Source organism: Stigmatopora nigra, chromosome 13, assembly GCF_051989575.1.
Source record: "Stigmatopora nigra isolate UIUO_SnigA chromosome 13, RoL_Snig_1.1, whole genome shotgun sequence".
Lineage (NCBI taxonomy): Eukaryota > Metazoa > Chordata > Actinopteri > Syngnathiformes > Syngnathidae > Stigmatopora > Stigmatopora nigra.
In genome coordinates this window covers 899,558-924,481 of record NC_135520.1, presented here as the reverse complement: position 1 = coordinate 924,481, position 24,924 = coordinate 899,558, and the positions used below count along the sequence as shown (strand labels likewise).

The window sequence follows — 24,924 nt, the reverse complement described above, 5'->3', positions numbered from 1 at the left end:
CCACAGCAAAGTCGTTGGTCTCATCCTCCTCCGTAATCAAATCAAGGCAACGTTTATGAGCGTTTTTATGAAACATGACATCACAATCAGGTACGTCGGCACTTTAACGAAAAAACATTTTTGGGCGACGCGTCTACCGAAAGCTGTCCGAGCCGTTAAATGAGTCGTTAAGACAAACGTCTGCCGTCCGTATTGATGTTTTTATTTTGTATTTTTTTTTATAGAATCGCACCTGTTTGTTTACTCATACGCCTTGTTGTTGTTAGTCATCTGTTTCTGATTGGCTGTTAAAGTAACAGCATTTTTTTGGGGCCTGGAAGCAGTGATTTTGTTTCATAATCATAATTTTCAATCCATATTTGCGGTAAAATCATTTTAGGACGTGGCGGACATTTTGAGAGAGAACGGGTGTCTAGTGAAATTTCAGAAAAGTCAGAAAAAAATTCTGTGGATAAGTGGTTATAACATGCCGGCTTGACGGTTTTGGGGTCGTGGGTTCAAATCCCGAATGGATCTGGACCAATGTGGAGTTTGCGTGTCGTCCCTGGGCTTGTGTGGGTTTTCTACGGGTACTCCAGTTTCCTCCCACATTCCAAAAACATGCATGCTAGGCTATTCATTCATTTTCTGAAGTGTTTGTACTCATAAGGGGTCACAGGGGGTGCTGGAGGTTATCACATTAAACTATGAGGGATATAGGTGGCCTGCCATTGGCTGACCACAAGTTTGGATAGGCTTCAGCACCCCCAGCGACCCTTTTGAGGATAAGTGGGTTGAGAAAATGAAGTGAAAATGACTAAAAATATGTCAGTTAGCAACAAGCTAATTTCAATTCAGACAGACGGACAAAGGGAAGCACACGATTGGACAATGGCAGCCAATGAGGTCATGACAATTGTATTGAGGCAAGATACCAATTAATTTTTGTCTCATCATTATCATCTCTGATCCTAACACAATGATTTTGAATGGGTTGATTTTTTTTAATTAATAAAATTGGTCTAAAACCCCCCAAAAAGCAAACACACTTGGGGTGATCCGGCACCCCCTCCGAGTCATGTCATGTATTCAGTCTGACATCATCATTGCAAAATTAGGAACAGGGTTTCATCTTTCCTGCAGATGTGGAAGCTTGAAACGGAACGGCATTCCATGGAGCGCTGCCACATTTCGGCAGGGGAATTTTCCCCCTCAAACACGGTCGGTCGGCCTGCCTGCCAGGCTTCTTCTCAAATGTGTTGTACTACCACATTTTTGCACATAAATTATACTATTAAAGTCCTCTCATGATATTTTTACATGCTGATTAAACAATGGAATCTTGTCAAAGTATTAAAAAACTCACCAATTATATTGAAATGTAGCAATTAAAAAAATTGAATTGGTTTGCCTCTGCATAGTTGAAACCTGTGACCTAGCGGGTCATCGACGATAAAACATTTTTTAAAGGGGCTAACCGTGCCGACTCTCCTACCTGCCTCCTGTGTACGACGGCTGAAGCGTGCCAGAAGACTCCGGCGGTCCGACGGCGTCCAATTCCTGGTCGGAGGAGCCCACACCTGCCGATGATCGGATCTTTCTGGAGAACAAAGGTTGAAAATGTATCATTCAAGCAATTTCGCTGACGTTCAGCTGTGGGAAGGACGGCAGGAAAGGGAAGTTGTTCATCATGTGTATGTATTAAAAAATGGAGATGAAAATCAGGGCGCTTAGTAGGTGGGATAGGCTCTAGCACCCCCCGTGACCTTTGTGAGGATTTGCGGTCTGGAAATTGAATGAGTAAAAAAATAATTGCGCATATTTTTTTCTAAGCAAAAACCCACTGGGGATTGAACCCCGGACCCTAAAACTGCGAAGCCGACGTGCAAACCACTACACCACCGAACCAGCCCTCATTTCTTATGGTACCTTTAAATGCGTTTTGAAGCATGTTTTCTCAACGCAAATGGAGAACTCAGGGGAATAAATGCGGCTATTTTGTGGGTGCTTTTTTCCTGAATGAGTAAAAGCAAGGTAAAAGGAGGTCATGGCGTTTTTTTTTTTTTTGGAACGGGGGCCCAGCGACCTCCAGACGCAGCTGTCTTGGAACCCGAACACTTGTTTGTGCGCACCCCAGCGCAGCACAGCGCACGTGTAAGGCGCTTTGGAGTTTTATTTGGCCAAGGCACCTGCAACAATGAAAGATTCCCGCGTGGCTCACGGGCTCGACGTGGGATTACAAAGGCCGCTTGTTTTGCCCGGCGCTCGTAAAAGTGGGATGTGTTCGGCACCCCCGGCCCGCGCCGTCCTGTCATTTTGCCCCTCGCGCCGCGTCTCGTTAAAGCGGAAGGCTCGACGTGCTAAAATGAACGCGGCGGAGTGATTATCTCGCCGTCCAATGAGTGGAGTGTGCTTCAAAGTGTTTTTGTTTGGACACATTTGGATGCTAACCTGAAGCACATTGAAGCAAAGTTATGATTTATTTTATAATGACTGTATTTAGAGCTGCCAAAAACAAACATTAAAGTTATCCCAATAAAGTGCGACTTATGGTTCGTAAAATACGGTCTATTATTTTGTAGCTTTTTTAAAGCACAAATGCTAAATGGCTAACAACTGTATTTGCTAACCACTTTAGTTGCTAACCACATCCGTTGCTAACTACTTTAGTTGCTAACTGAGTGATTGTTAACCACTTTAGTAGCTAACATCTTAGTCGCTAACCAGGTTAGTTGCTAATCACTTTAGATTCTAACCACTTTAGTTGCTCATCCTTCAGTTGCTAACTACTCTAGTTGCTAATCACTTTAGTTGCTAACTACTCTAGTTGCTAACCACTTTACATGCTAACCACTTTATATGCTAACCACTTTACATGCTAACCACTTTATATGCTTACCACATTATATGCTTACCACTTTAGCCACATTATTTAGCCTCACTTGATTTGTATTGTATATAAATAATTTTATAACTACTTATTGAAGTCTGCGCTTTATGGTGACACTTTAAACCTCATTATACTTGTATAATAATGACAATAAAGGCATTCCAATCAATTCAAATGCATTTTTTTAAACCCTCACAGCTCAACTATTAGCTGACAATAATTGTGGTAAATGTCCAATCCATTTTGAGTGGCAGGAACTTGATTTTCATTCAAATTAGTCATATTTTAACTGCTACAGCTAAGTTTTGTTTCCACGGATGAGCACATTTGACTGAAAAATCGCACATACGCCTTGAGCCAGGTGTCTTAGCTAGCTAGCGAGCGAGCTAGCATTTGTACAATTTCCGGTGTTATTTTAATCAATGGTGGTAATAACGGACACGGACGGACGGGCCAAGCAAGAGATTTGTTCCTCCCTCCCTCCGTCCGACCGACCGATCACTTTAATCATTGACAGAAGCTCAATTTGCTACAATTAGTCAAATTATCCGAAATGGAGGCAGATGGGACGGATGGACAGACTGACAGGCTCAAATGGCAGAGGCCATTTTGTCCTTAGAAGAATGGGAATCATTTGGTTGCACGGGATGGGCCCAGAGCGGGGGCGCCGAAGCGACGTTCCTCCCGAATGTGACGTCTAAGAGGGAACTCAAAAGTTCAAAAAGGATTGGACGTCTGTTGTCAACAATGGCGGACAAACGCTTTAACTTTTTGTGAAACTTTTTCATGTAAATTCCTGAAGATTTTTTAAAAAAATTATTTCACATAGTTTTTTCGTAGTTTGCTAAAGACTATCATCGTAACTCCAAAAGATTGGTCGCACACCACTCGGCTAATCCGGTTTCGATCGGCCATTTTTTTCCGAGTTCTTCCCACACATGGAAGCCATTCATTCCTCTGACACTAAATGTGATCCATGTGCTATAAAAAAAAAATCCGGGGCCGAGCGATACGGCGTCCAATCGTTTGCTTCGGAGAACGGGACCCGTTGGACGGAACGGTAGTAAAAAGGTGTGACGGGCCACTCCTTCCTTCCATCCATCCCCGGGAAAAGGCAAATATTTAGCCCTTTCTCACAAATGGAAGCATCGCGTGCAGCGCTTTGGGGGCCCAGAGCGCAAAATAAAAAGCACATGGCCGCCCGCCGACAGCTTTTTCTCATGTCAAGATAATATAACATTTACAAGAGGCCGACTTAAAAACACTTACGGCCCGTAACGGCTTTTATGGGGGAGGACGCCCAAGTGCGATCACGGCCAACAAACATCTGCGCGCAAAACGGGAATTTGGCATTTTGATAACGTTGATTTTTGAAAAAAATGGCACATTTCGGATAAAAAATTGAGGGTTTTTTTTGAATAATTGCATGGTTTTACAAGTGGCAAAATGTCACATTTTGGGATAAATGTCATTGTGCGATTTGTGGAGATTAATTTAGTTAATTAATTTAAATTAAGGAACCAGTTTAGTGTAAACAAACATGTTAAAACTGTTATTTTTAATTAAATGACTCATTTCTTATGGTTAATGGAGCATTTAAAGATATAAAATTTGGCTAAAATCCACTTATTTTTAAATATGAAAATTGTAATTTTTAAAAATCTTTTGTTTTAATCAAAAAGAAAAAATCCAATTATTATACACATCAAAAATATTCTATTTGAATTTTTTTCACTTTGAAAATGTAATTTAAATAATCTAATTACCCCAAAAAATAAATAAGGATTTTAAAAATATAACTAGTAAAAAAATTAACATTTCTTTTAAACAACAAATGTTTCATTAATTTTTCAAATTAATAAAAAGCAAAAAAATCCCAGATATTTTAAATTAAAATCATGTATAACACCCATTCTCTAATTCATTGGAATAATCCATTTCTTAAACAATAAAATAAAAGCACTTTTTACCTTCACTTGAATTTCAATGCACTTCACGGAGGATGAACAGGAACAGCACTTATCCTCACTAGGCTCATTCCTGAAATTCACAAGAGAACAATAACCTTTTTTAATGATGACATCATGCAAAATAAACAGATTAATGTAAAACGGTGATCTAAATAAGCAGTCATTAAAGCTGAAGCCAGATGAAACTTGTTTACCGTGTGTGTGTGTGTGTAAGTGTGTGTGTAGTACACACACTAGCGCGCACCTGCTTGTAACCTAGTGTGTGTCCAAATTGAAAGCAGCTTCCTCTCCCAAATAGTTCCCGACGGAGTTAGCGCTGATTTTTTGGGGGGTTAGTCCACACACCCCATTTTTGCGTGATTAACGTGCACATTTTTTATTCCCGGCTCAACATGTCAAAACGTTCTGTTCCATTTTGAAATGTCTGCTGCTTCCTCGTGGGATGCTGTTTACTTTTGCTCTGTAAAATATGAAAAGACATTTTTTACTCTTTGCTCAAAAATCTGAATACTTTTTGTTGGAGCAGTGGTTAGCGTGTCCGCCTCGCAGTTCTGAGGTCAAGGGTTTGATTCCCCTGAGGATCTTCACTATGTAAAATTTGCATGTTTACCCTATGCTTGCTTATGTGGCTTTTCTTAGGGTGCCAAATACATGCATGCTAAGCTAATAGCATCCTAAATTGCCCATTGGTTGTCGTTTTTAACCCTCGTGCCTTGTGATTGGCTGTCCACCAATTGTGAGTGTCCCCTAACTGGTGCTTATAATTGACTGTGATTGGCTCCAGCACCCCCAGCAACTCTTGCGAGGATAAGCATGATCAACATTTTGAACAGTAGTATTATATTTATTACTGGCAGGCCTGAAGTAAAAAAAAAAAAAAAAGATTTTTTTTGTAATATTATAATGTCCACCAGAGGGCAGAGTTTGCTCACTCAAGCGTAATTACTGTTAACTACTTTAAAGTAGTAGACATACGAAAGAAAAAGGAATGTTAGGATTATTTAAAGTTTTTTTTAGGGTTTGGGTGTGTCAAAATAAATATGTATATATAAAAAAGTTATTTATTTTTTGTTTATTTTTATTCCATTAATTTGAATTATTTTGGTATTTTGCTTTAAATTTATGACAACTCACTTACTTTTTATTCAAAATAAAAGTGTTCATTTCTGGTTAAAAAGATCCAAAAATATTGTATATGTCCAATATCATAAGTATAATACATTAATAGAGGGAGCGCTTCTAGAGAGAAGAGGGGCAAAAAGAGGAGAGCCCAAACCCCGCCCCTCTTTTGACGTCACTCGCATCTCGAAGAAAGGGAGCAGGAAAAACATGCCGCTGTCTCATTAAAAGTCACGCGTGGCCAAACGGACGGCAGCCAAGGCGGGCAGGCAGGAAGGTAAAAAGGTAGGAAGGAAGGCAGGCAGGCAAGGAGCCTTGCGTTCAGAAGAGGAGGAGGGATCTTTTAAAGGTTTTTAATAAGGTAAGGAGGTCTATTTTTTATTATTATTAGTATTATTTTTCTGTCAACAATGCAGAATGAAGCCAAAAGTAACAGTATTTGCAATATAATAACATCATCAACTCATTGGTGATATTTAATGTTGAAAAAATGAACGCGTTTTTGAGGAAAAAAATAATTTTCAACCAAAAAATGAACACTTTTGATGAAAAAATAACATTTCTTATGTTATGACCAACCCTAACATATGGATAGCCATTAAAGTGTCAGTAAATCCCCCCCAAATTATAATAAACCTTTTTTAAACAGACTTTTTCCACCAAAACTATGCCCCATGGTTGTCATTGACAACGATGGACATCCAAAAATGTACTACTTACTTCCCAGAAAGTCATTTTTTTCTGGCCCAAAAATAACCCCACACGATTGGACGTCTATACACGTCAATGACACCCAGAAAATTAATAAAATTGATATCAGGAAAAGTGGAAATTAGCATGCTCATTTATTATATTAGCAATTTATATCATTGGAATTCCTGTACAACATATAATTGCAATTTTATGATGACCTCTCGATGGGGTCCCGCTTTGGTGAACCAAGATTGTCCTGAAGATAATACGTTTAAAAGTTAACGCTTCACTTTCTGCGTGGAGGCAGACCCCGGCACCCCCCTTCAACCCCCCCTACTGCGCCCCCCACCTCATTTTCACTAATTGATGCTCCTGCCTGTTTAATGAAGCATAATCCAATCAGAACCTCGTGGATTACGTTACATAGGCTGGGGCATCAGAAGCCATTTTTTTTCACCTAATTAATTAAAAGTCGGATGGAACATTTTAGATAAAGCAAAAAAAAATGGATTAAAAAATTGCCATTATTGATTTAAAAAGGGCCAAATTTCAAATTGTAATACACATCTATGACCTTCATTTGAATTTCATCCTAAAAGACGAACCTAAAAAACTGATAATTTACTTTTTTTTGGGGGGCCGCAGAAAATGATGCGGCGGGCCAAATTTGGCCCCCGGGCCACCACTTTGACACCAGTAGTGTAGCCTAAAAATTTTGAAATGTATAAAACATCAATGTTTTTGGGATTATAAATAAATAGGAATTATGCATACATTTTCTGAATTGCTTTTCCTAAGACAGGTCGCAGGGGGTGCTGTAGCCTATCCCAGCCAATCTATCTATCTTGTATCTATCTATATATATTTTATTTTTGTATTTTTTTGTAGTAAACCCATGTTTTGTCACAAATGAGGTTCCTTACCTTTATATTGAAGTTTTTCTACGGGGGTGGCAGTCTGATAAGATTTACGCAGAGGTGAGAAGCAGCGGCGTCTCAGCGGGCGCCGCCACGCGCTCCGCCGGAGGTGACGAATTTGTCAGCGTCCGCCTTGGGCCCGAAGCTCTGGGCCTCCTCACTTCGGCCCCCTGATATGCAGACATTAAAGGGTTAAAGGTGAGCAGAGAGAGGAGAGAGCAGAGAGCAGAGAACCTTTCTGGGTGTCCTCCGCTGACCTGCCCACTAAAAGTCAATTACTTCTGCGTGCCGATCACAAAGGAACGGACGGCGGGAGGCGCTTTGACCTTGGCTGACCCTCATTACCCGCCACTTTGGATTTGCCTTCGTCTTATTGGTCCTTCCTGGAAGTAAAAAAAATGTTATAGGTGGGTTCGCTCTTGCGTGAAGATGCCAAATGTAAAAAAAAAAGCACATTTAGGTGAAGAGAATTGTCGGGTTTTGGTGGCTTTTTTGCGGGTGGCGTTCACAAAAATGTGATCACTTTTCAAGTAGTGTATTTTCTTGCATATAGGTTGTATTTGTTGCTAAAAAAATGCGGACTGAATCGAGGGTAAGGTAGAAAGTTGTGGGTATTTTGCGGGTGGTGTTTACAAAAAATCAAATTCCATTTGATCGCTTTTTAGGTAGCAAATTTTATCGCATATAGGCCGTATTTGTCGCAAAAAAATGCCGACTGAATCGAGGATAAGGCTAATATGCGCATAAATGAGACTTGACATCATTTATTTCAAAATAAAACGCTTAAGAAAATTAATTTTGAGGTTTAGGAATGAAGTTCAAGAAAAAAAAGTATCATAAATTCATTCAGGGCGGGGAAATTGTCAAATTCAACCATTTTAAAGCCAATTTTTTTGAATGTACAGTAATTTTATGACAAGTAAACATTAGGCACGCATGGTTGAGGAGTATGTGTGGCGTTTAAATGTAGCTAGCCCCGGTTAGCTAGCCGTCAATCACGGGGCGAGTGAAACAAAAGAGACATTGTGGTCTTGTTATTCCTGCTTATCAAACCTGATTTGAGCGCTGCTCAATGCTTCTTGTATTCTTCTCTTTTGCCACCTTCCTTTAACAGCTTCAACAGCTCCGGGCATGTTTTTTGGCGCAAAAGGGCTGCTTCTTCATTTCTCTTTGACAGATTGAATTATTTGTCGTCCCGTTGCCAATTGGATACATTTAGCGCACACGTTCGTTGGCTAGTTTGTTGCGGGGTGTTGCGACACATCTGTCAGCTTGTGGAATTTTGTAAACAACGCTCACATTTTCTATGAATTTTGAGACATTTTTGGGTCATTTCATATTTATTTGGTGGGATTATAAGGTGATCTCCAATGAATTTTGCAGCATTTTAGGGTCACTTATTATTAAATGTGTGGCATTTTTGGGTCACTTATAATTTTGATGCATTTTTTAGCCACTTTCTATGAATTTTGTGACTTTTTGGGTCACTTTCCTATTAATTTTGCAGATTTTTTTGGGTCAATTACTATTTATTTTGCCTAATTTCTGGGTCACTGTTAATTTTACGCCATTTTGCGGCACTTTCAGCTCAGTATTTATTTTGCGGCAATTTCGGGTCACTGTTTTTGTGGCATTTTATGGTCACTTTATTTTTGCTGCATTTTGGGGCGACTTTTTAATTATTTAGAGGAACTTTCTGATCATTTTAGGGCAATTGAAGTGTTTTTGTCAAAAACTAATGCAACACAAATTGAGTTTGTTTTTGCTTAAAAATCAACAATTGAATAGAAACATTTTGAATTTGCCATTGAAAATAAATGGACAAATTTGGGTGAAATTGTACATCTATCTTCCAAAAAAACAGATGCTAACTTACCTTTTAAATTGACATTTTTACTTTTGCAAGTGAACAAATGGGGCTTTTTTATCCCACAAAAATGGGTCTAACCCCCCCAAAAAGAGCTTTATCAGCTATAAAAGCTAAATGTGTATTAGCCCCAGATAGCAGAGTTCATTTAAACATCCCACTTTTCACTTTAAGGGGGGGGGGGGGGGGGCAACTGGAATACTTATCTACATACCAAAACCCTTACGAAGATTTCACCCTTTGCCTCAATTGTTTTATAAATATACATTTAAAGCCAATATTAACAGTCCAAAAGATAGGAGGAATTGCTCATTTGTTTGCGGACACTCCAATACAGATAAACCCAACAATACTAGTACTTACCAACCTTTAATTTGAAATTCCTGGACCAATACCAACCCTTTTTTAACAGATTTGGACACCCGTATGACATCAGCCGACACGGATAACTTTTTTATTATTATTTTTTTAATTATACTAAACACTTTGTCAAAGTGGCGGTTGGGGGGCCAAATCTGGCCCGCCACATCATTTTGTGCGGTCCATTTATTTAAAAAAAATCTAAATATGATGTATATTAAATTTCCTGATTTCCCCTTTTAAATAAATAATTGCAATTTTTTAATCAAATTTTCCGTGTTTTTAGTTCAAAAATTATTCTTAAAAATCATTCTTAAAAATCTAAAAACATATTTTAAAAAAAAAGCAGTTTTAGATCTATAAAAAACTGAATATTCAGGGATGTTAATCCATTCATACAAAAACAATCTAAATATTCAATCTAAAATGATCCGGCCCACATGAAATCAAGTTGACATTAATTTAAGGCTCTTTTAGTATCTCCTTGTCCGGGATAGGCTAGCATCGTCTTCTCTAGCCATTCAAGTCCTTCTCCTATTGGTTATAACGTCATCTCATCATTGTGTCCACGTTAGACATTTGGCGGTGTGGGCCATGGGAAGCAAGACTCTGGCGGCTCCGGTCCCCCTCCACCCTTCACTCCAGTTGGCCAACTACTCCCTCCTCCAGAGCCAGGCGGCCCTGCAGCTTCCCACGGAGCGGCACTTCCACGGCGTCTACAGCTTCAGCGCCCTCCACGCCGTCCAGCTCCACCAATGGACTCCGGGTTACCTACCGGTGGTCTTACCCCACTGCGCCGTCTCCAAGCTGCCCCTCCAGTTCTCCGGATCGCTCCCGGTCTTCCCCCACCAGCTCCACCCGAAGCTGGACTTGGTCTCCAAGACTAAACCTCGCTTTGACTTTGCCAACTTGGCGGCGGCGGCCACTCAGGAGGACCACCTGAAGGCGGAGGACCTCAGCGTGTCGGGCGTGGCGGCCGCCGCGGCGGCGGCTGCTCACCGGTCCGAGTCCCTCCTGGACGTGAGCAAGATCTCGTACCCGGAGCGCAAATCCGGTCGAGGCCGGTTGCCGTCGAAAACCAAGAAGGAGTTTGTGTGCAAGTTCTGCGGGCGGCGTTTCACCAAGTCCTACAATCTGCTGATCCACGAGAGAACGCACACGGACGAGCGTCCGTACACGTGCGACATCTGCCACAAGGCCTTCAGAAGGCAAGACCACCTCCGAGACCACAGGTACGTTTGTCAAAATCCCACCAATAGGTCTAAAAAATATATATATAGCTCACTGGCTCCCCCTGTCAGGCCTATGTGGGCAATGCATGCAAAACAATTGAAAATAGCTACACTTAGAATCCATAACAGAAAAAAACAATTGCCTCTAAAATCTGTAGTATTTCATTTTTAATCCAAAAATTTTGATTGGGTTATATTATTAGATAAGATAGGCTCCGGCACCCTCGAGAGGTCCTATGCCCAGCTATTGGATGGCCACCCATTTAGGGTGTTCCCCCTTAGACCCCAGCACCCCTGCAAACCCTTGTGAGGATAACCAATTCAGAAAACTTGCGAGTTTCAGCATGGATTTTCACATTTTTATGTATTTACAAAAATTTAATTGGACAAAAAAACACAATGTAGTGAATCTGCGATATTTGAGGGATTACTGTACTTTTTTTAAAAAGTGGGATTTTTTGGGGGATTACTGTAATTGTATACATACAGTACAAAAGTGTATAGACATTAAACTTATATTGCAATATTTGAGGAGTCAGGATTTAAGATTAACATAAATAAAGGGCACTTACTGTGTTTTTTGTGGTTTTTAACGCTGTACTTGTTGTGTTTTTTTCTTCCAGGTACATCCATTCCAAAGAAAAGCCGTTCAAGTGTCAAGAATGCGGGAAAGGCTTCTGTCAGTCCAGAACTTTGGCTGTCCACAAAACATTACATATGCAAGTTAAAGAACTCAAACCAGCAAAAATCAAGTGAATACATTTTTTGGGGGGGCGGGGTCAAAGGACACTGGACGACATATTCTATTCAAATTTGACCAAATGCAATAATAACCCAATACCAAAGACATTTTTTTTTGTTTGAAATCAGCCGTTTTGTTGCATTTTTTGTGGGAATTCTACTCAAGAATGAACATTTTTACCAGCAAAAAAACACATGATTAATTGTTAGGGCTGTTTTGACAGAAAATATGTGGAATGTGAAATAGTAAGACAATCAAAAAAAAAAATGAGGGAAGCGTTTTTACCAAAAAAAAAAAATCATGTTTTCCACTATTTTCAATGTAACATTCCAATGTTTTTTGATGTTTTTTTTATACAGATGAGTGATGTCCTAAATGTATTTTTGCACTTTAATCTGATTAGTGATTTTTTTCTATATATCACTGGATCTTATTTTCAAAGCAAATAATCATTTTTGAATAAAATGTTTTACTATTCTATACATGGTTGGGTCGGAGCTTGTCTGTGTGATGGACGACGGTATTCCCTCAAATATCGCAGTTAATGTCGATTAAAAATGGCCGCAATAATTGAAAAAATGTTAGGTAGGGTCAGCCCTATGATAACTATTATATTTTTTTCTTCAGAGCTGAGTTTTAGTGGCAAAAATGGCTTCCGATTACAAGTTTCAGCATAGATTGTCACATTTTTATTCACTTAAATCTTGTTTTAAAATAACTTATAGCGAAAAAATGGCAAAAAAGTGAATTTGCGATAAGTGAAGACTTTACATAGAAATTAAAAATAAATAAATAATGTCACAAATGCAAAACAGAATGAAAACATCAACCTATGATTCCTTAAAAGCTTAAAACACATATTTTCATATTTCTACTATTACTTATTACTATCAATATCCATATGGCTATAAAACTGGTGTCCAAAGTGCGGCCCGCGGGCCAGAAGTGGCCCACTAGGGGGTCCAATCCGGTCCTGGGGTGGAATGATTGTGAATTCTGTTTGCACAATTTAAGAGGGATGCTAGCTACTCACATGCTAATAAAATGTTTAAAAAAATACATTTTTCTGGCCTCTCATCAATGAGTTTACTACTTGCCCCTACCAACATGGCCGCCCTGAGACCATTACAGTCAGTGTGATGAAAGGTCTGGAACGTTAAAGGAGAATGTCAAAACAAAGTCTATATTTACGTGCTTGTTTTTGGCCGTCTCTCTACGGGAGGGCGGAAAAGTGGGCGTCCAGGACGGATGCGCGGACCAGCTACTCTGCATTTCTGGACGGCTCAGGAACTATTTAGTCTGTCAACAAGCCGCTTAGTAGCCAGGAAAACACACTTGCAGCTGCCGAGCTGAAGATGGCAGGCCAGGTGACATAAAAAACAGCCTCGTGGGACGATACAGGCAGAGGGCACGTTGCTGACAAGCATGCTAACGTAGCAGTTAGCTAGCACCTTCTCACAATGAGTGGACCAAAACATTACTTTTTCTTACATAAAGGCCACCATTGACGGTTCTAGACCACCATCTTGTGCCGATTTAAAGTCTACATTGGTTGATAGCGACTCCAAAGTTGGTGCTTAAGATTTTTTAACCTTTTATCGGGTCGTTGGGGGGTGCTGGAGACTATACCAATCAACTTTGGGCGCCACTGAATTGATGGCCAGCCAATCTCATGGCACAAAGAGGTAAAGGACAAGCTGAGGGTAATTTAGCATGTTCAAAAAGCTAGCTTAGCATGATTTTAGAATGCGGGAGGTAACCAGAGTACCCACATAAGCCCAGAGACCATGTACACAACAAAAACTGACCTGGGATTGAACCCACGACCCAAAAACAGTGAGGACAAAACCCTTGACTATACTTTGCACTGTAAAAAAAAAAAAATCACAGAATACAAGGAGAAAAATGACAACTGATCATAGCTAGTGGCAATTTAGCAATTTAGAGTGTTAAAGGAGCTAGCCTAGCATGATTTTGGAATGCAGTACCCGGAGAAAACCCACATAAGCCCAGAACGAACATCCACAAAATGAGAAGCGACCTGGAATCGAACCCACGACCCCAGAATTGCAAGGCCAACATCCTTGACTACTAAAAAATAAAAAATACGTTAAAAAATTAAAAAGCCATTTGACTGGCTGTAAAATTTCACTTTAAAGCTCACCCGTCGACCATAAAAATGTGCGTGAAATTCACAACAATAAGGTGACTTTTAGGTACTAGGCCCCTATCTTGTCAACAACAATAACCTTTGCGACCTCTCTTTCGGCCTTGAATTTCTGGCCCTTTTAGCTTTGGGCTTAAGGGATGATATGTCATTCACTGCTACTGTCCTAACTGACTGGTTGACGTCCAATTGGAAGGGAGCATTCCAGGGTTAAGATAATGTTTTAGACGCGAGACGTCCCTGCGCGTCACTGACACTTTTACGGCTTCCTACCGCCGGGCATTCGGCCAGTGGCGGGCCAACAGGATGGACACGAGCGGCCATTGACAGAGCCGGGAGAGACTTGCCGCTTCACCCCCAGCTAGAGGAGGGAAAGGGAAGGATACAAGCACCCCTCGTGACCTCTTTACTTGTACAACAACGACGCGACGTGATAATAGAGGGTCAGGAAGGTCTGGATGGAAAGCGATTTCCATCTGGCCAGGGCACGGTCGCCGTCCTATCGCAAAGTTCAGCAGACAAAATCGGGGGGCAAATGGTGTATGGTTGCTATTCTTGGGGACTTAAAATTAATAATGGCTAACAAAAAGTTGTAATAAATCAATAAAATGAGGAATGTATTGATTTTGTTATTGTTCATGTGGAAATTATTAATAATTAAATGAGTTTTAAAACATTTAAGGCAAAGTGGTTAGTGCAAGGGTGGGCAAACTACAGCCCGCGGCCCACATTCGGTCAAATTTTTTAAAGTCAATGTGGCCCCAGGTCCCAAAAATTTGCCCAACCCTGAACTAGATGGAGCTATACTAAAAATAGAATTTTAATACAAAGGCTTTTGAGAAAATTGAAGTTTTAGTGGCGCCTTATAGTGCGGAAAATACGCTATTTACAAGTCATTTTAGCATAATGATTAGTATTATCTCATTTCATTCAACTGTTTTGTTTAAAACGATCTCTTAAAATGTTTCATAATGAGGGGAAAACGATAGAGATTAAACTATTTACAGATTTTAACAAACGACCAATCAGAAGGCAGCAGAAGGTGGACGATAGCCACACACTCGGACATCTATCCTGGTCAACGTCGCATTAGGACGTCGTCCGTTCTTTAATTTCCCCGCGGACGTCGCATTAGGGCTGTTTTTTTCTTTCAAAAAGTAATCTCGCCCGTTTGCGAGCTTTTCCCACATCAGGTTTTGATGTGGAAGTCGCCGGGCAGATTGCCAGTTGGACCGACCGGTGAGCGGCTTCAGAATCAACACTGGAGTGGAGTCATCCCACGGGGCATTACAAACTGCTCTCCGTAAAATAATGCCTGTGTCAAACTAATACACTTATTAGGATCGCCTTTCACTTTGCTTAACTATGGATCTTCCCAGACTGCCTTGCCTCACTTCCTAAAGTCCAGCGTAAACCAATAGCAACATGCTATATTAGCATGTGAAAATTGACCCAAAAAAAGACTGTATTCTCTCGCATATTGGTGGCTCAAAAAAATGATGGTACGGCTTATATGTGGATAAATGACACTTGACATGCCAGAATGCATTTATTAATAATTAGAGAAAATATAAAATGGTTAGCAACGTTTATTTTGAGGTGTAGGAATTAAATTCCAGAAAAAAATGAACTTTATCTTGCATAAAAAGGCAAAAAAAAAAAACCTTATTTTGCATATAATGGAAAAAAATGAACCTTATCTTGAATAAAATGTAAAAAAAATGTGTTCTTTTTCCAATTACCGTATTTTCTCACATATATGCCAAAAATGATAAACTGAATCGAAGCTAAGGCTTATTTGCGCATAAATGACACTTGACATGCACGAAATGCCATAACACACGACGATGCGGTCATTTATTTCAAAATAAAACGCTTAACGAAATGTATTTTGGCGTCTAGGAATGAAATTCAAGAAAATAAAAGAACCCTATCTTGTATAAAAGGTGAAAAAACTCACTTAATAGCTCGAATACGGTTAACAAATACGGCCCTTTTTACGGCGGTGTGGTGTGTGCGCAACGTGTTATAGAGTGTGGACCTGGGGATCCGTTTATGACTTTGGAAAAATATGGCCTGATGAAAGAGAAATCTGGGCACGTTTCCATTGCTCGCAGTCAAATTTGTCTTGATCTTGATTTTTTACACACATTTTTATGGATTGGAATTCACTGGGGATGCTTAAACACTTCACTTCAGCTGGGACTGCAAAGGGGGCGGGGAAAACTCTTCCTACATTTCAAAAGTAGACACATTATGGCATCTAATCGTCATTTTTTTTTATCCTTTCACACAACTTACTCAACTTTCCCATCTTACCGAATAAAAAAAAAAAAGTATATGTACGAAAAAAAATGTCAATATAAACATTTACATTGTATTTCATTAAGCTGGTAACTGGTGGCGCGTTGGTCAAGTGGTTGGTGCATCGCCTCGCAGTTCTGAAGTCGAGGGTTTGATTCCCAGGCTACTTCCCTACTATTTATTTAATTTGTATTCATAAAAATATCAAAATATACACTGAAACTCATAAGAAGAAGCCACTTTTGCTACTAGGACTGAAAAAAAAAAAAGTTTTAAGAGACCCAACTTTGCGATTTTTCACTAAATCGCGGCCATGTTTGTTCTACATTAACCGTGATATTCGAGGGATTACCATACAATGCCATAATCTAAAATTAATAATAATAATCCACATATAAACAATGCCGTATTTAAGCGATGTGAGCGTGTTTTGGTCCAATACCTGTTAGGCAGGTCCAATTCCCGTCCGTCTTTGTACCTTTTCTTGCCCCCCTGCTGCCATTGGTGGTCTAGAATGACATGTAACAGTAGCATGCGGTTTTCAGATATGTGAAAAGAGCCTTTCAAATGTTAAGTACGGCTTATTTGCTCTATTACTTGTTTGCTGACTCTGCTTTTGCTCCCGCGTGGCTCTGGGATCGTCTTGCCGTCTCGGATGAAGCCGTCCCGCCATGCGTTCGGCCCGGCCCCGGCCAAAAAGACATTTTCATCCACCGTCCCTTCTCCTTTCTGCAATAATAGGAATATTTTTAATAAGTACAACCACCTTTGAAAGGATTATGTGAAGCTTTTAAAGCAGGGGTAGGGAACCTATGGCTCGGGAGCCACTTGTGGCTATTAAGATCGGTGCATGTGGCTCTTAGCTGTCAACTATATATATGCTTTTGTCACCTTTGCAAAGCCAATCCTGCCTGGTATAAAATGTCAAAAGCCAGGTCAAAACTTATTTTTTTCAACCTATTACAAACATGGGCCATCAAAGTGCAAACTTTTGGCCATTTTGACCCATTTAAGAGCACCTTTGTTGAATGATATTTCACCTATTTCATTCTACACAGCTGTGTAATGATGACAATAGAGGCTTTTGATTGAATATAAAGGCATAACATCCTATAAGACTTTCAAACTATTCCACAAAATGTTGGTTTTCATGAAAAGGAAATCTTTCCTCAATACTAAGTGTCCTGCAAGTGCAATCAGTGGATCAGCGTCAGGTGCTTCTTCTGCCCAACCCCCGTGGCTTCAAGTTTGTCGTTTTTTAGGCAAAAGCTGCCTCCCAAGCCACAGTGGCCCAACCCAACTTTTGGCTGATTGAAAAAAATATTTGTTGGAGACTTTTTAACCCTTTATAGAACAAGGGACCATTTTTTGGGGTCATACAATATTGATTTCTTCCAAAAACTATCTTAGTGTGATTGAAAAAAAATTTTTTGGGAGACATTTAACCCTTTATAGAGTGGCAATTTTTCTGGTCATTTAAAAAAGAACTTTTTTATTAGAAATGACTGTTTAAAAAACAAATGATTAGAGACCCAATGTTTGGGAATATACGAGTTCGGCCTCCACGGGGGAAAAAAACTCCCACATCGAATGTTTTCTCTCAAAACCTGTGAGAAAAGCGGAGATAGGTTTTCACCCCGAGATTCTCTCGGCCGTACTTCTCCGTCACCGGTCTCGGGTCCGACGCCGGACGCGTTCAACTCCACGACCTTAAGTCGGCGGGTGGACGGCGAAGGCACGGCCGTTGGCGGGAAAAGCATCCCCAGAATCCCGCGGCGGTTGCCAAAGCTAACAGACGCGGGAGGATTGGGTATCAAAGTTTCCGATATTTGGCTCGGCAAACACAATGGCCGCTAAAAAAACACACGGCGGGGTCTTCCCCGCTGCCTATTCAAATAAAAATGTGTTTGATTATGAACATTTGGGAAATCAAAGTGCTTTGACTTTGGGTACTTTGCACCAGCTTCCCTCCAGCGTCGGTAAGCATACTTTCGCCTCTTTTGCCAACATCAAAACTAAGCTTGCTTTTACCCATGTCCCTCTACACGCTGGGCAGTCTTTTTAGATTTCATCTTTGCTTTTTTTAGGCTTTAAAAAAAAACAGTTCGGTAGATGAGTGGTTAGTGCGTTGGCCTCGCAGTTCTGGGACCGAGGGTTCGATCCCAGGTGGACCTTTGCATGTTCTCCCTGAGACTGCTCATGTGGGTTTTCTCCGGGTGGTTTGGTTTTCTCTCACATGGATGCTAAGCTAGCTTTGATTGGTTGTCCTAGGTCTGGTTGTGCTCTGTGGTTAGCTGGAAATTAGATGAGGTAGGCTCCAGCACCCCCCTGGTTCAGAAAATTATTGATTGACTTGAGATGAAGAACTTCTTTCTACCTGAATTCACATTCATCGTATTTTCTTGCATATAAGCCGCATTTTTGCTAAAAAAAAATGACGACTGAATCAAGGGTACGGCTTATATGCGCATAAATTAGACTTGACATGCCCAAAACGCCATAACGCGAGACTATTTATTTCAAAATAGACAAAAAATAAACAGATAAACCACTTAAGTAAAAGTATTTTGACGACTATAACCCGTATCTTGCATTAAAACGTAAAAAACGAACTAGCTAGTTCAACACTGCGCTAATTGCGCTTAGCTATGATTAGTTGTCCTTTGCCCTGATACTTTTTATAGGTTTTTTTGGGTGCAAAAACCAGGACGACCACCAACCAAATAGTTCACCGTACTCAAAAAAAGGCGAAAGTTAACGAACATGGCATAATTTCAGTGGAAACAATTCCGGGAGGTCTTCGATGTGGGAATGTGGATTCAGCAAACAAGGTTTTTCCGTACGAGCTCACGCGGAGAGAAAAAGAACTCCCGGTAAGTCCGCACTGTCAACGTTTTGACGGAGTGCCGTACGCGCGCGGGTGGATTGGAGCGTGGAACTTTCCGCTGAGATGGATACATTCAACCCGACGTTTAGACTGTGTTGACAATAAGAAGCGGTGCCCTGAGCAAACAACCCCGTTTGTTTCGTATGAATACGAAGGCACTTTGATCTCCAAATATGGGCGTCCCGCTCCCACTGAGTCAAAGCTGAACTATTGGCTCTTTCCGCCAAGGACCTCAGTCCGTAAAACGCGCAAATCCTTTCAAGTTCCACGGTAAACACGACGGCGGCCGTGACTCGTGGCATGAAAGCCGAGAGAGGAAATGGACCGTGATGACGGAGCCATAACTTTTTTAGAGCGGCGTATCGGCATCATTCTTTTTAAGCCTTTCTGAAAAACCTGCTCAAAAATGCCATCAGCAAACATTTTAAACAGTGTATTGTTCATATTTCCCTGAGTCACAATGTTCACTTCCATATTCATGGTTTTGATTGGGAGTATAAATGTGTTACTTTGACATAAACTTTTGAGAAAATCTTAAGAAAATTTGTCTGTAAAAATCTACTTTATGACTCGATTGTTACCTACACGTAAACAAATTCAAAAAGGGAGTCAGGTGACCAGTACAACCATGAAATATGTCCATAGCAGTCTAGTTTTGTCATCCTGAGGTAAGATGGCCGCACCCTGAGCGACCAATAACTGGCGCAATTGAGTATTTAATACTTTTTAAAATAAAATTTCATTCCTAGACGTCAAAATACATTTTATGTAGTATTTTATCAGTTTATTTTTCCTTCATTTTGAAATAAATGACCCAAACGTATGCAGTTTTGTGTACATTAAGACTAATTTATGCGCATATAAGCTGTATCCTAGATTCAGTCATCATTTTTTGGAGCATTTTTGGGGTAAATGTTAGAAAATCCGGTACTGAGCCCACGAGTTGACCATCCTTTGACATAAAGTATACTGTAGAGTGTATTTATTTGGTTCCCGCTGTAATCCCGACGTGATGCATTCTGTGCAAGGATCCATATTGCATACCTCAAGACCTTGTCTAAACAGGAAAGAAGTTGGAAGCAGTTCTTTGTAGTGGATAACTTGGTCGGGCAAGCGGCCAAGCCATCTCGCCGTTACAACTTTGCAAGCCAGCGCGGTGGAGGCGGTGGATGGCGGCGAGGGGGGGGCCGTCCAACCGCTGTGATTTGCCTTGGAGATCCTCAAAGCCTGATTTGATGACAGGTGGCCTCCGTGGATCCTTTTCAATCCGCCTACACAAAGAAAACAATGGCAAAAAGTTATTTTTTAATACATCTACTATGAAGAATAAACAACCAAAATATGGATTTCTCCGATAGACATCATTGGAAGAATATGTCCAAAAAATGGAGTAAATTAAGTTGAAAAAAATACATGTAAAATGTGAAAAATCCTAAAAATACATCAATAAAAGTAAATTGAAAAAAAAGCATACTTAGAAATACTAGATTTCCCCTAAAGAATGTTTTGTAATTTTTAAAAATATAGATTTTAAATTTATATTATTAAACGATTCTCTATATTAAGATTTGTTTTAATATTTAATATATGACCCATTTTTTTATACAGTATACCACCAATTTTAAATGAAATATACTTTCTAAGATAACGTAGTACACCCAATCGGCCTCACGGTGTCCCTTTTAGCGGATGGGTTTTTTCTGCTAACCACGCGCGAGTAACCTTTGTAAGAAAACAGAAAATAGCAACAATTCTAATTCATTTATTCTTAACTTTAAGACAAACTGACATTTTTTTTCATGTCACACACCCCTAATATGTAGTAAAAATACATATATTTTCTTTTTGGAAGAACAGTGTATTTTAAATCTAATCACGGATAAGACTACTACTACTACCGAAGTCCTGTTTTCCATCCGTGGCAATGTCAGTGCAAAGGAAGACACTTAGTGAACATCCGGCAGGTTCCTTCTCATAAAACGTGTGTGTTTTGACAAGAAATTCTTTGTGTGAGCCACTGTTTGAAAAGTGGGACTGCTCATTGAGTGCATGCCTGCACCCCTTTTCCACTGACACGTGGGATTAACAAACTGTGTTAGCCATGCATTTTTGGCATTTCCTAGCAAGTTACAGTCGGAACGCAACACACTCAAAACACTCCAATTGTCGTCTTGTGTCAAAAAAAAAACACAAACACTGGCTTTAACAAGGGTTTTCCTGTAAAAAAACAACATAATGGCTCATAATTAGGTTTGAGTTTCATTTATTTAATAAGAAGCACATATTAATGAATATTATTCTATTGAATGTTAATGAACATATACATTCTACACAGTCACCTCTAGAGCCAGCCATTGTTGATGTATAGGACTTTTTTGGTAGAAAATCTTGCAATGGAGGAGCTTTGTATTGGAAGATGTTCTAAATTATGCGTATTTAACAGTATTGTCTTAGTTCAGACGTTTTTGTATATATTTTTTTAATATCTGGCAGTGGTGGTGCGTTTTTTTTAGCCTTCAAAGTGTGCTGAAAAATGGTTTCAATTGGTTTTAATGTTGTTTTGCAGGCCGATGACCAAACTATTAGCCATGTGTGATATGATCTTTAGTGCTCACTTGAATTATCAAATGTCCTGAATATTCAAAACAAGTCACATCCATAAAAAAATAAGCGTTACCGTAAGCTGAGTCATCATTTAGTCAGTTTCCGTAAATGACAGGTGATACCGAGATGAGTCGGTTCGAATCGTGTTTGTTGGACTCGACTTGAAAGTGGCCAAATTCCTTCATTGGTTTCCACATCTGAAAGCCCTTTACGCCCGCCATCTGTCATTTGTGATGTACGATTTCTGAAGAGCGGGACACACACACCCTGAAAATTGGACAAAGAAGGCTGAATAAGACCATTTTTTCAAGTGGTAAAATCATTAACTGTTTAGAAAAGGTGTTTGGAATTCCGCTACTGGAGGATAAATGGCTTTTTTTTTTTAAATGCGGCTGTCAAAGTTGACGTTTGATGTACAATTTATCTGCAATATTTGCGGTTAAATAAACTAGTAAAGTCATCATAAAATGTGGTTAAAGTTGGAAGAGATCAAAGATATGTAATAATACATGACATTTTATGAGAAAGACAATTATTTTACACAAGAATAGAAATGTTAAAGTACTGTTGACTTTGACTGAAATGACTTTACATTTGGTAAATATTCCAGCATCAAAAGCTCTAATACATCATTCAGTTTATTTACTGAGTCAGAAAGGGGCAAAGTTTACCGAAAGAGGGACCACTTCAAAACTTTTTCAAAGGTTATTGCTCAATCGATACAATGGGATAACAAACTTGACTTTTTGAAGAAACTATAGAGATGCCCCGCCCACAAACGGTCTTTTTAAAACTAAAATTCAATCCGATTTTTCTCAAGATGGTCGATACCCATATTTTTAGTAAGACTAGCAAAAATAATTCCAAATTCAACATGTTTTAGACCAGTAAAAATTTACAATACAATGTATAATCAGTAAATGATAAATTACTTTGTCCTAAAGTCAAAAAATGCTTAGTTTCTTATTTTTTGTGCAGTTCTGAATCTGTTAAATGCAAAAATATGAAAATGACTTCGCATATTTTACATATAAAAAACAATGATGGCAAAAATCAAACCTCGATTTTTTATTTCACTCAAAATAAGGGAACACCATTTTTTTCAACCAAATTCTGGTTGTGACATCACAAATTCTGTTTATGACATCACAACCATAACTCGATTTTTTTATTTCACTCAAAACAATGGAACACCAATTTTTCAACCGAATTCTTGGTACCACTGTAATACATTACAAGGCATAAAAAGTGCCTTGGGAAAACCTTTAAAAGATCATTGAAATAATATTCCAGATGACGGATTAGGCCGAGTCACTGCTTTCAAAGGCAAAGCAATTTTCAGCATCAGACATAAATGTTTGCTTTAGGTTATTAACAATGGAAATTGGTGCTTGGCAACATGTGCAAATGCAATCAAGCACACCCCTTGCTTGCTAAATGACAATTTGACGGATGCTCACAATTTACGTAATTTACGTTTTTTTTTAAGCCCAAAATGTGCTTCTGCTCTCGGAATGCCTCTTTAATGATAAACAGGGAATATTAACATCGTTTTTGGGGTTTTTTGGAATTCCCTTAACATGTTAGTGTAACCCCTGGATGCCAGAATTCTGATTTAACTCTTTCTGTGCTATTGACAAAAGCAGAGTCGTTTTTTTGCCGTCAATTTAATCACAAAAATCAATTTTGAAGAAAAAAAAAAAGAAAAAAATAAATAAATGGATCCCTGCTTCTATTATAGATAGCTAATGAGTTAAAAAATAAAATATTTTCTTCCTCTGGCCAACATGCACCATCCCACCAAAGAGTCTATCACTAGTTGCCGGGCAGAGTAGCCTTCTAAATTGAACTGGATTGGATGAGAAAAAGAAATGTTAGATATTAGCATTTTTTTTTTACATTCAAGCGACTATGCAGTCATTTAGTATTTTTTTTAAAACTAACAAACATGATATATTTTTATTTCTGCAGCAGAAAATGACACAAAAACAAACTATTTCCCCTCCATTGACAATAATAGATGTCTAATTCACTTGAATGGGGGGGTGGGGGGTGGCAAAAAATGATATCAGTACAAAACTAGCTTGACAGTCGAGGGTTTTTTTTTTAAAAAAACTCGCAATGAAGTAGATGAAATAGTGAAAAGCCAACAGACTAGTGTTCTGGATTTCTTAATGTTGCATTCTCTGTTATGTTTTGGAGTCACTGGGGACATTCCTGGCTGAGAAGTCTTTAGTCTCAATTGCAAGCAGCTGCCCACTCTCAGAAAACCGAGCGTTTCCCTCGGGAACGGCCGCATTTTGATTTGTGTTCAATCATTACAGCGGCGGAGCGTTTAAAAGATGCCATTTTGAAATTTTCATTGCTGTCTGCATGGAGAATGTACTCCATTACTATCATTTATAAAGGTCACAAGACTGCCCCCTGTTGTACATATTTTATATCGATTTTATTTCTTACCTGCTAGCACAGCCTTAACATTTTTTAAAACCAGGTAGTTGTTTTTTTCAACTGTTTTGTATTGAAATTCAATTGATTGCAATTTTGTCGAGTGTATGTCTTCATTCATTCAGTCGATGGCACCATTTATAAAACAAGAACAACGTAGTATGTTGAAATATAGATTCAACTGGAATGAATTACGTCTTTATATACATCGTTTTAAAACTCTTTTTGAAACCGTTCTTACCTTTATAAACGCTCATGTTCATGTCAATGTTAATAAAACTTTCGACTTAACTGAATAAAACGTTAGGATTTATCGCGACACTTTCTATTCTACAACAAAATAAACCGACCTGTTGTAGCTGTTCTGCCTCTATGATTTGATTCCCGCCTAATTTCTTCTTCTCTGTTTTCTTCTTCGTTTTTACCGTGTCGGCCATTTTGGCTCAAACTCCCATCAACCCCCTGTGGAAACTAGCTTTAAACACATATTATACGTAATAGTATAGGTTTTTATTATATATTTGTTATTTCTAATTATGAATTTATTATTTTGATATTATATTTAACATTTTCGTATTCCCTTCACTACATTTGCCTGCATTTCTGGGCCATATCTAGGCCCCTGCTGATATTATTATCAAAATTGTTCAAAACCAAATACATAAAAGTACACAGTACACTGAGTTATTGAATTACTTATTAGTTATTGACATGTGGCCTATCCTTCTATTGCTTTTGCCTTAAA

General features: G+C 39.2%; 1 protein-coding gene and 2 long non-coding RNA genes across 3 annotated transcripts; 1 reads left to right on the top strand and 2 right to left on the bottom strand.

Moving 5' to 3' along the window:
* Positions 1 to 1,449: 1,449 nt before the first annotated feature.
* On the bottom strand, positions 1,450 to 5,182 carry LOC144205967 (uncharacterized). The gene is made up of 3 exons (XR_013328254.1): positions 5,084 to 5,182; positions 4,840 to 4,909; positions 1,450 to 1,579 (listed from the first exon to the last, which is right to left on the bottom strand). It is a non-coding gene; the product is annotated as an uncharacterized LOC144205967 (long non-coding RNA).
* Positions 5,183 to 6,215: 1,033 nt separating this feature from the next.
* On the top strand, positions 6,216 to 12,264 carry osr1 (odd-skipped related transcription factor 1). Its single transcript, XM_077731388.1, has 3 exons — positions 6,216 to 6,319; positions 10,371 to 11,027; positions 11,651 to 12,264. The coding sequence occupies exons 2-3, from the start codon at positions 10,390 to 10,392 to the stop codon at positions 11,781 to 11,783; spliced, it is 771 nt and encodes a 256-aa protein (XP_077587514.1). The 5' UTR covers positions 6,216 to 6,319; positions 10,371 to 10,389; the 3' UTR covers positions 11,784 to 12,264.
* On the bottom strand, positions 11,604 to 24,638 carry LOC144206412 (uncharacterized). The gene is made up of 6 exons (XR_013328352.1): positions 24,530 to 24,638; positions 21,805 to 21,998; positions 20,172 to 20,398; positions 16,838 to 16,969; positions 16,683 to 16,749; positions 11,604 to 11,724 (listed from the first exon to the last, which is right to left on the bottom strand). It is a non-coding gene; the product is annotated as an uncharacterized LOC144206412 (long non-coding RNA).
* Positions 24,639 to 24,924: the final 286 nt, after the last annotated feature.

Excerpts from the sequence above, each read along its gene's own strand:
- osr1 (XM_077731388.1), top strand. The coding sequence starts at position 10,390 with ATGGGAAGCAAGACTCTGGCGGCTCCGGTCCCCCTCCACCCTTCACTC. Across the intron at positions 11,028-11,650 it reads GACCACCTCCGAGACCACAG|GTACATCCATTCCAAAGAAA; the intron begins GTACGTTTGTCA and ends TTTTTCTTCCAG.